The 11,381-nt window shown below is 52.3% G+C and overlaps 1 protein-coding gene across 1 annotated transcript in view; it reads left to right on the top strand.

Moving 5' to 3' along the window:
• Positions 1-402: 402 nt before the first annotated feature.
• Positions 403-11,381, top strand: part of LOC140465634 (trafficking kinesin-binding protein 1-like) — a 41,400-nt gene continuing 30,421 nt past the window's right edge. Inside the window, exons 1-2 of the mRNA XM_072561195.1 lie at positions 403-663; positions 3,572-3,648. Of these exons, the coding sequence (XP_072417296.1) occupies positions 576-663; positions 3,572-3,648 (165 nt within the window). The 5' untranslated portion in view covers positions 403-575. The remainder of the gene's footprint in view (positions 664-3,571; positions 3,649-11,381) is intronic.

Below are 11,381 nucleotides of genomic sequence, written 5' to 3'. Positions count from 1 at the left end.
GTTGTCTGTGAGAGTCAGTTTGTCTGACTGTCAGTGAGTGGGGAATTATCGCTGCTCTGGTCTTTCTGGGGTATGGGCAGTCCTGGCTCATGGAGCTTTCCTGAGTCTGAGAACATGAGAAAAAGGTGACTGCTTCACAGCACACTGTGTCTGTCATAAAACCCAACAGAATAATCCGTCCATCGCAGCATGTTCATTAGTTACAGAAAACCAACGTTGTCATTTTGGGAGAATAATTAAAGATGATTAATGCGAGGACTGGTGTTGTATTTTTAAGGATTCTTGAGCTGTCTAGCTGTGTGCCTGTGGCGTTGTGCTTGTTTGGTGGGTATTATTGGATGTGACGTGTCTGTATATAAGGCTGGCTGAGCCCCTGAGTGCAGCTTTCAGTCGATGGACGGCAGGAACATCAAGAGATATTTACAAACTCGGGCCCCAGTCCAATTGAGCAGATTTAACTGCTTCCTGGGGAGCAACGTTAACGGCACATTGTTCCGAAACCAGTTTGGCAATCCATAAGTGAATATTCCAGGGGTGAGGGGCGGGGGGGGGGAACAGCTGGGAATTCATAGGCAATGGATGTATGGAGCAGCGAAGACAATGGGAATAGTGTGGCGGACTGGGAGAGTCTCATCGACGCCATCCAATGTGACACTGAGCAAGGTACAAAGTGGGGAGCTGGGCAGGGGGGAATGGGGGCAGGGGGGAGCGGGGGCAGGGGGTAACGGGGGCAGGCGGAATGGGGGCGGGGGAACAGGGACAAGGGGGAACGGGGGCAGGGGGTAACGGGGGCAGGGGGAATAGGGGTGGGGGGAACGGGGCAGGGGGTAACGGGGGCAGGGGGAATAGGGGTGGGGGAACGGGGACAGGGGGAACAGGGGCGGGGGGTGGAACGGGGGCAGGGGGTCGGGGTTTACTTGCTGTCTCCTTGCTGGCTCTTATTGAATCTACGACAGTTTGGAATTTGGGAACTTAGTGCAAGAAGTGAATCATCAATATTGAGGAAGTCTGGGCGAACCTTGAGCCTCCATCGTTTTTCTCATCGATGAATCTTTCCCTAAAATTCCCAGGTTGGGGTGGGTGGAGGGAGGAACTGACTGAAGATTGAACACATTTTACTGGGTACAAGGGGCTGCCACAATGGGTCAGAGGGTTGTCCTCAGCTTATTGATGGGTCTGGGTGGGGGGAGCGGAATGGGGAAGGAGGTTGGTTGTGGAAGTGAAAGGAATGGGGCAGGGTATGAGGGGTGGGGTTTGACAGTATGAGCTGGGACTGGGAGTCTAAGGAAGGGTTGCAGTGTGGGGGAGAGGGTTGTTTTGGAAGTATTGTGGTTTCTGTTGTATTCCCTGCTGTTCTCATGATTCTAGTCGGCGTCTCGGCTATTTGCAATGATCAGGATGTTAACAAACTACAGAGTGAGAGATTCTCACGGGGAGCATCGATCTGATTAAGAGTCGGGCGGACAATTTCTGACTGAAATCAATTAGTTGTCTTCTGGGGGTGGTTCAGGTCAATGGTACTGACACATTGAGGGGTGAAACTGGAAAAACACAGAAGACAGAAGGGAATAGAAGGAAATGCTGATAGAGTGAGATGAATGAGAATGGGGGAGGTTGGCTCACGTGGAGACGAAACACTAGCATGGTTCTGTTGGGCCGAATAGCCTGTTTTGAGTTTACTTTGTAATTCAGTGTGAAATATTCCAAAGGCTTGGAATAGTTCTGATTTTCCCTGTCACCACCACCCCTCTCCTCCCACCTCAATCACCACTTCCTTTGCACCTTCTTTTATTTCTCTCATAGAGTCACCAAGCACAGAAACAGACCCATCGGTCCAACCCATCCATGCTGACTCGTTCCCCAATCTAAAACTAGTCCCCTTGCCTGTGATTGGCCCATACCCCCCTAAGCCTTTCCGATTCATATACCTCTCCAAGCGTCTTTTAAAGGTTCTAATTGTATCTGCCTTCTACCACTTCCTCTGGCTACACAACCTATACTTGTGTGCAAAGGTTGCCCTCAGCCCATTGCTCCAGTTCCCTTTGTAATCTTCGATAACCGTCTTCACTCTCTGTTCCTGCCCTGTCCCTGAAGAGCCCCTGACCCTCAGTGAGAGAGTGGTCAGTGTTCATGCTTTACCCGTGATCTGTGTGGGTAATCACAGTCAAACCTGAGTTTGCCCTATCCCCACAATCAAACACATCCCACTACTCACCTCCTCACTCACAGGGATGTCAGGGTCACTGACTGGGCTCTGTACTTTTTGTCCATCCCTAGTTGCCCCTTGAGAAGGTGGGGGTGAACTGCCTTCTTGAAATCCTGCAGTCCATATGCTATAGGCAATGTCACCACAATGTCCCTTAGGTCAAATGGATTTTGACCCAGCAACAGCAAAGGAATATTGTTGAGGAGGACTTTATAACGTCAAGGCCTGCTCCAATCCAACATCTAGATCAATCCTGTGTTTCTATCCAGCTACATTTTAATTGTACTTGTCTTCTTTCATCAGTAGAAGCTTGTTTGAGGTGGAAATTCTGTCAGTTTCACCCCCATCCCTCTTTATTATTTCAGGAACATTGCAATTGCCTGTGGTCCCTTCTTTGTAACTTTGGCTGAGACCATATTCACAGATGGGCTAAGTCTGTTCCTGTGAAATGGCGATCAGATGTGCCTCTGAGGCGTTAATGTCAAACCATGAAGCAGAGTGCCAGGGGTGAGGCAGCGAGGACTTCGGGAATAGATGAGTTAAATCTGAGCTGTCAGTGCTCATTCTGCAAATCACTGGCAGACACTCTGTGTGAAAATAAAGCCCAATTAACAGTACAAAGCAGTGACCTTGCTGGAATGGGGGCAAGGAAGCTGTCTTCTGTACTCTGAGGATATCATGAGCGCAGTGAACGTGTGACTGCACACGTACTCTCAGAGCACAGACCGAGGCAGAGATCTTCCTGCAGGCACTGTCGGGTGGTGGAGCCAACCTGTGTCCGCGTCTCTCTGAGTGTGACTGAAAGTTTGCTGATCTCCTCTCCACACTCTCTGCACCTCCTGAGACCACAAACCTTTCTCTCTCAGCCTGAAGCTAACGTCATGGATAGAGAATTCCCAACCCCCTGAGTGAAGACATTACTCCTCACCTCAGTCTGAAATGAAGAGTCCCTTATCCCGAGAGGATGCCCTCCTCCTCTAGTGTTCCCGACTCTCCAGATAGCACCCTGAACCCCACAGCACTTTGGTCTGCCTTGGTTGCCCCAGTTCCAATGCTGTGCTGATGTTCCTCTGGTAAAGACACTCAGTCAGCTTCCCAGCAAGACGCTGAGCACGATCCCGATGTTGGGGAGAGGGGCTGCGATGTTTCCTTGGCCAGAAATTGTGGATTTGCACCGGGGGGAGGTACTTTAGAGTGAGGAGATGATTAGGAGGGAGAGCAGAGTTTGAAACATCTCAACAACATTCCACAGTCTCTGAGGGGACCAACCAGTAACTGGTGCAGCAGGGAGGGTCACTGAAGGGAGTTGGGGATAGTATTGTTTCAAAGGGCCGCACGGACACTGATCTGACTCTCTTTTCACAGTTCTGTGTGCAGAGAGGGTGGGCCAGGTGACAAAGACATACCGTGACATTGAGGCTGTCACACACTTGCTGGAGGAGGTGAGTCAGCAGCACGTCCCTCAATATAAACACGTTCCACATTCTCACGACTGGGAGGGTCACGAGTTGGAGAGCAGGAAAATATTTCAAAACTAAACAGGACTGAATTTCACTCAGTGAGCTGCTGTGAGCTAGGATGTGGTCTCACAGAGAGTGGTGGAACCTAATTCCGTAAAAACATTCACACAGATTTTGTTAAATGCATAAAAGGGGAAATCTGAGGGGAGACCAGGGGGTGGGACAGGGGATTTATAACTTTCTTCACAGAGCTAGCACAGTCAGGAGGGGCCACATGGCCTCATTCTGTGCTGTCTCCTCTCTGATGGTCTTGGTCTCTGAGGTTTCTGATTATAGCAAAACTTGAGATGGACCTTATGTCCACTGCTTAGGATCCAAAACTCAAAATGACTGACCATTCCTGCTTATCCCCACAGCGTGAATACACTGTACCCCAGTGAGAGTCAGTGTGTGTGGGACTGTACCCCAGTGAGAGTCAGTGTGTGTGGGACTGTACCCCAGTGAGAGTCAGTGTGTGTGGGACTGTACCCCAGTGAAAGTCAGTGTGTGTGGGACTGTACCCCAGTGAGAGTCAGTGTGTGTGGGACTGTATCCCAGTGAGAGTCAGTGTTTGTGGGACTGTACCCCAGTGACAGTCAGTGTGTGTGGGACCTGTACCCCAGTAAGAGTCAGTGTGTGTGGGACTGTACCCCAGTGAGAGTCAGTGTGTGTGGGAGTGTACCCCAGTGAGAGTCACTGTGTGTGGGACTGTACCCCAGTGAGAGTCAGTGTGTGTATGGGACTGTACCTCAGTGAGGGTCAGTGTGTGTATGGGACTGTACCTCAGTGAGAGTCAGTGTGTGTGGGAGACTGTACCCCAGTGAGAGTCAGTGTGTGGGACTGTACCCCAGTGAGAGTCAGTGTGTGTATGGGACTGTAGCTCAGTGAGGGTCAGTGTGTGTATGGGACTGTATCTCAGTGAGAGTCAGTGTGTGTGGGAGACTGTACCCCAGTGAGAGTCAGTGTGTGTGGGAGACTGTACCCCAGTGAGAGTCAGTGTGTGTGAAACTGTACCCCAGTGAGAGACAGTGTGCGTGGGGGTGTACCCCAGTGAGAGTCAGTGTGTGTGGGACAGTACCCCAGTGAGAGTCAGTCTGTGTGGGACTGTACCCCAGTGAGAGTCAGTGTGTGGGACTGTACCCCAGTGAGAGTCAGTGTGTGTGGGACTGTGCCCCAGTGCGAGTCAGTGTGTGTATAGGACTTTATCCCAGTTAGAGTCAGTGTGTGTGGGAGACTGTACCCCAGTGAGAGTCAGTGTGTGTGGGACTGTACCCCAGTGAGAGTCAGTGGGTGTGGGACTGTACCACAGTGAGAGTCAGTGTGTGTGAGATTGTAAACCAGTGAGAGATAGTCTGTGAAACTGTACCCCAGTGAGAGTCAGTGTGTGTATAGGACTTTATCCCAGTGAGAGTCAGTGTGTGTGGGAGACTGTACCCCAGTGAGAGTCAGTGTGCGTGGGAGTGTACCGCAGTGAGAGTCAGTGTATGTGGGACTGTACCTCTGTGAGAGTCAGTGTGTGTGTGACTGTACCCCAGTGAGAGTCAGTGTGTGTGTGACCTGTACCCCAGTGAGAGTCAGTGTGTGGGACTGTACCCCAGTGAGAGTCAGTGTGTGTGGGACTGTACCCCAGTGAGAGTCAGTGTGTGTGGGGCTGTACCCCAGTGAGAGTCAGTGTGTGTGAGATTGTAACCCAGTGAGAGATAGTCTGTGAAACTGTACCCCAGTGAGAGACAGTGTGTGTGGGGGACTGTACCTCAGTGAGAGTCAGTGTATGTGGGATTGTGCCCCAGTAAGAGTCAGTGTGTGTGGGACTGTACCCCAGTGAGAGTCAGTGTGTGTGGGACTGTACCTCTGTGAGAGTCAGTGTGTGTGGGACTGTACCCCAGTGAGAGTCAGTGTGTGTGGGAGTGTACCCCAGTGAGAAACAGTGTGTGTGGGACTGTACCCCAGTGAGAGTCAGTGTGTGAGGGAGTGTACCCCAGTGAGAAACAGTGTGTGTGGGACTGTACCCCAGTGAGAGTCAGTGTGTGTATGGGACTGTACCCCAGTGAGAGTCAGTGTGTGTATGGGACTGTACCCCAGTGAGAGTCAGTGTGTGTATGGGACTGTACCTCAGTGAGGGTCAGTGTGTGTGGGACTGTAACCCAGTGAGAGTCAGTGTGTGTGGGATCTGTACCCCAGTGAGAGTCACTGTGTGTGGGACTGTACCCCAGCGAGAGTCAGTGTGTGTATGGGACTTTATCCCAGTGAGAGTCAGTGTGTGAGGGAGTGTACCCCAGTGAGAAACAGTGTCTGTGGGACTGTACCACAGTGAGAGTCTGTGTGTGTATGGGACTGTACCTCTGTGAGAGTCAGTGTGTGTGGGACTGTACCCCAGTGAGAGTCAGTGTGTGTGGGGGACTGTACCTCAGTGAGAGTCAGTGTATGTGGGACTGTGCCCCAGTAAGAGTCAGTGTGTGTGGGACTGTACCCCAGTGAGAGTCCGTGTGTGTATGGGACTGTACCTCAGTGAGGGTCAGTGTGTGAGGGAGTGTACCCCAGTGAGAAACAGTGTGCGTGGGAGTGTACCGCAGTGAGAGTCAGTGTATGTGGGACTGTACCTCTGTGAGAGTCAGTGTGTGTGGGACTGTACCCCAGTGAGAGTCAGTGTGTGTGGGGGACTGTACCTCAGTGAGAGTCAGTGTATGTGGGACTGTGCCCCAGTAAGAGTCAGTGTGTGTGAAACTGTACCCCAGTGAGTGAGAGTCAGTGTATGTGGGGGACTGTACCCCAGTGAGAGTCAGTGTATGTGGGACTGTGCCCCAGTGAGAGTCAGTGTGTGTGAAAATGTATCCCAGTGAGAGTCAGTGTGTGTGGGACTGTACCCCAGTGAGAGTCAGTGTGTGTATGGGACTGTACCTCAGTGAGGGTCAGTGTGTGTATGGGACTGTACCTCAGTGAGAGTCAGTGTGTGTGGGAGACTGTACCCCAGTGAGAGTCAGTGTGTGGGACTGTACCCCAGTGAGAGTCAGTGTGTGTGGGACTGTGCCCCAGTGAGAGTCAGTGTGTGTATGGGACTTTATCCCAGTGAGAGTCAGTGTGTGTGGAAGACTGTACCCCAGTGAGAGTCAGTGTGTGTGGGACTGTACCCCAGTGAGAGTCAGTGTGTGTGGGACTGTACCACAGTGAGAGTCAGTGTGTGTGAGATTGTAACCCAGTGAGAGATAGTCTGTGAAACTGTACCCCAGTGAGAGACAGTGTGCGTGGGACTGTACCCCAGTGAGAGTCAGTGTGTGTGGGATCTGTACCCCAGTGAGAGTCACTGTGTGTGGGACTGTACCCCAGCGAGAGTCAGTGTGTGTATGGGACTTTATCCCAGTGAGAGTCAGTGTGTGTGGGACTGTACCCCAGCGAGAGTCAGTGTGTGTATGGGACTTTATCCCAGTGAGAGTCAGTGTGTGAGGGAGTGTACCCCAGTGAGAAACAGTGTGTGTGGGACTGTACCACAGTGAGAGTCTGTGTGTGTATGGGACTGTACCTCTGTGAGAGTCAGTGTGTGTGGGACTGTACCCCAGTGAGAGTCAGTGTGTGTGGGGGACTGTACCTCAGTGAGAGTCAGTGTATGTGGGACTGTGCCCCAGTAAGAGTCAGTGTGTGTGGGACTGTACCCCAGTGAGAGTCCGTGTGTGTATGGGACTGTACCTCAGTGAGGGTCAGTGTGTGAGGGAGTGTACCCCAGTGAGAAACAGTGTGCGTGGGAGTGTACCGCAGTGAGAGTCAGTGTATGTGGGACTGTACCTCTGTGAGAGTCAGTGTGTGTGGGACTGTACCCCAGTGAGAGTCAGTGTGTGTGGGGGACTGTACCTCAGTGAGAGTCAGTGTATGTGGGACTGTGCCCCAGTGAGAGTCAGTGTGTGTGAAAATGTATCCCAGTGAGAGTCAGTGTATGTCGGACTGTACCTCTGTGAGAGTCAGTATGTGTGGGACTGTGCCCCAGTGAGAGTCAGTGTGTGTTGGACTGTACCCCAGTGAGAGTCAGTGTGTGTGGGACTGTACCCCAGTGAGAGTCAGTGTATGTGGGACTGTGCCCCAGTGAGAGTCAGTGTGTGTGGGGGTCTGTACCGCAGTGAGAGTCAGTGAGTGTGGGACTGTATCCCAGTGAGAGTCAGTGTGTGTGGGACTGTAAGCCAGTGAGAGTCAGTGTGTGTGAGCTAGTACTCCCAGTGAGAGTCAGTGTGTGTGGGACTGTACCCCAGTGAGAGTCAGTGTGTGTGGGACTGTACCCCAGTGAGAGTCAGTGTGTGTGGGGGACTGTACCTCAGTGAGAATCAGTGTGTGTCGGACTATACGCCAGTGAGAGTCTGTGTGTGTGAGATTGTAACCCAGTGAGAGATAGTCTGTGAAACTGTACCCCAGTGAGAGACAGTGTGCGTGGGAGTGTACCGCAGTGAGAGTCAGTGTATGTGGGACTGTACCTCTGTGAGAGTCAGTGTGTGTGGGACTGTACCCCAGTGAGAGTCAGTGTGTGTGAAACTGTACCCCAGTGAGAGTCAGTGTTTGTGGGACTGTACTGCAGTGAGAGTCAGTGTGTGTGGGACTGTACCCCAGTGAGAGTCAGTGTGTGTATGGGACTGCATCCCAGTGAGAGTCAGTGTGTGTGGGACTGTACCCCAGTGAGAGTCAGTGTGTGTGGGACTGTACCCCAGTGGGAGTCAGTGTGTGTTGGACTGTACCCGAGTGAGAGTCAGTGTATGTGGGACTGTACCCCAGTGAGAGTCAGTGTGTGTGGGAGTCTGTACCGCAGTGAGAGTCAGTGAGTGTGGGACTGTATCCCAGTGAGAGTCAGTGTGTGTGGGACTGTAAGCCAGTGAGAGTCAGTGTGTGTGAGCTAGTACTCCCAATGAGAGTCAGTGTGTGTGGGACTGTACCCCAGTGAGAGTCAGTGTGTGTGGGACTGTACCCCAGTGAGAGTCAGTGTGTGTGGGGGACTGTACCTCAGTGAGAATCAGTGTGTGTGGGACTATACGCCAGTGAGAGTCTGTGTGTGTGAGATTGTAACCCAGTGAGAGATAGTCTGTGAAACTGTACCCCAGTGAGAGACAGTGTGCGTGGGAGTGTACCGCAGTGAGAGTCAGTGTATGTGGGACTGTACCTCTGTGAGAGTCAGTGTGTGTGGGACTGTACCCCAGTGAGAGTCAGTGTGTGTGAAACTGTACCCCAGTGAGAGTCAGTGTTTGTGGGACTGTACTGCAGTGAGAGTCAGTGTTTGTGGGACTGTACTGCAGTGAGAGTCAGTGTGTGTGGGACTGTACCCCAGTGAGAGTCAGTGTGTGTATGGGACTGCATCCCAGTGAGAGTCAGTGTGTGTGGGACTGTACCCCAGTGAGAGTCAGTGTGTGTGGGACTGTACCACAGTGAGAGTCAGTGTGTGTGAGATTGTAACCCAGTGAGAGATAGTCTGTGAAACTGTACCCCAGTGAGAGACAGTGTGCGTGGGAGTGTACCGCAGTGAGAGTCAGTGAATGTGGGACTGTACCTCTGTGAGAGTCAGTGTGTGTGGGACCTGTACCCCAGTGAGAGTCACTGTGTGTGGGGCTGTACCCCAGCGAGAGTCAGTGTGTGTATGGGACTTTATCCCAGTGAGAGTCAGTGTGTGAGGGAGTGTACCCCAGTGAGAGTCTGTGTGTGTATGGGACTGTACCTCAGTGAGGGTCAGTGTGTGAGGGAGTGTACCCCAGTGAGAAACAGTGTGCGTGGGACTGTACCCCAGTGAGAGTCTGTGTGTGTATGGGACTGTACCTCTGTGAGAGTCAGTGTGTGTGGGACTGTACACCAGTGAGAGTCAGTGTGTGTGGGGGACTGTACCTCAGTGAGAGTCAGTGTATGTGGGACTGTACCCCAGTGAGAGTCAGTGTGTGTAGGACTGTACCCCAGTGAGAGTCCGTGTGTGTATGGGACTGTACCTCAGTGAGAGTCCGTGTGTGTATGGGACTGTACCTCAGTGAGGGTCAGTGTGTGAGGGAGTGTACCCCAGTGAGAAACAGTGTGCGTGGGAGTGTACCGCAGTGAGAGTCAGTGTATGTGGGACTGTACCTCTGTGAGAGTCAGTGTGTGTGGGACTGTACCCCAGTGAGAGTCAGTGTGTGTGGGGGACTGTACCTCAGTGAGAGTCAGTGTATGTGGGACTGTGCCCCAGTAAGAGTCAGTGTGTGTGAAACTGTACCCCAGTGAGTGAGAGTCAGTGTGTGTGGGGGACTATACCTCAGTGAGAGTCAGTGTATGTGGGACTGTACCTCTGTGAGTGTGTGTTTGTGTGGGACTGTACCCCAGTGAGAGTCAGTGTGTGTATGGGACTGTACCCCAGTGAGAGTCAGTGTGAGTGGGATTGTAACCCAGTGAGATAGTGTGTGAAACTGTACCCCAGTGAGAGTCAGTGTATGTGGGACTGTGCCCCAGTGAGAGTCAGTGTGTGTGAAAATGTATCCCAGTGAGAGTCAGTGTATGTCGGACTGTACCTCTGTGAGAGTCAGTGTGTGTGGGAATGTGCCCCAGCGAGAGTCAGTGTGTGTTGGACTGTACCCGAGTGAGAGTCAGTGTGTGTGGGAGACTGTACCCCAGTGAGAGTCAATGTATGTGGGACTGTGCCCCAGTGAGAGTCAGTGTGTGTGGGAGTCTGTACCGCAGTGAGAGTCAGTGAGTGTGGGACTGTATCCCAGTGAGAGTCAGTGTGTGTGGGACTGTAACCCAGTGAGAGTCAGTGTGTGTGAGCTAGTACTCCCAGTGAGAGTCAGTGTGTGTGGGACTGTACCCTAGTGAGAGTCAGTGTGTGTGGGACTGTACCCCAGTGAGAGTCAGTGTGTGTGGGACTGTACCCCAGTGAGAGTCAGTGTGTGTGGGGGACTGTACCTCAGTGAGAATCAGTGTGTGTGGGACTGTACGCCAGTGAGAGTCTGTGTGTGGGGGGGACTGTACCTGAGTGAGGGTCAGTGTGTGTGGGACTGTACTGCAGTGAGAGTCAGTGTGTGTGGGACTGTATCCTAGTGAGAGTCAGTGTGCGTGAAACTGTACCCCAGTGAGAGTCAGTGTTTGTGGGACTGTACTGCAGTGAGAGTCAGTGTGTGTGGGACTGTACCCCAGTGAGAGTCAGTGTGTGTATGGGACTGCATCCCAGTGAGAGTCAGTGTGTGTGGGACTGTACCCCAGTGAGAGTCAGTGTGTGTGGGACTGTACCCCAGTGAGAGTCAGTGTGTGTGGGGGAGTGTACCTCAGTGAGAGTCAGTGTGTGTGGGACTGTACACCAGTGAGAGTCTGTGTGTGGGGGGGACTGTACCTGAGTGAGGGTCAGTGTGTGTGGGACTGTACTGCAGTGAGAGTCAGTGTGTGTGGGACTGTACTGCAGTGAGAGTCAGTGTGTGTGGGACTGTACCCCAGTGAGAGTCAGTGTTTGTGGGACTGTACCCCAGTGAGAGTCAGTGTGTGGGGGAGACTGTACCCCAGTGAGAGTCACTGTGTATGGGACTGTATCCCAGTGAGTCAGTGTGTGTGGGATTGTAACCCAGTGCGAGATAGTGTGTGAAACTGTACCCCAGTGAGAGTCAGTGTGTGTGGGAGACTGTACTGCAGTGAGAGTCAGTGTGTGTGGGACTGTACTCCCATGAGAGTCAGTGTGTGTGGGAGACTGTACCCCAGTGAGAGTC

Source organism: Chiloscyllium punctatum, chromosome 42, assembly GCF_047496795.1.
Source record: "Chiloscyllium punctatum isolate Juve2018m chromosome 42, sChiPun1.3, whole genome shotgun sequence".
NCBI classification, from domain to species: Eukaryota; Metazoa; Chordata; class Chondrichthyes; order Orectolobiformes; family Hemiscylliidae; genus Chiloscyllium; species Chiloscyllium punctatum.
Note: the sequence above shows the minus strand (reverse complement) of the source record. Positions and strands in the feature narration are given on the sequence as shown.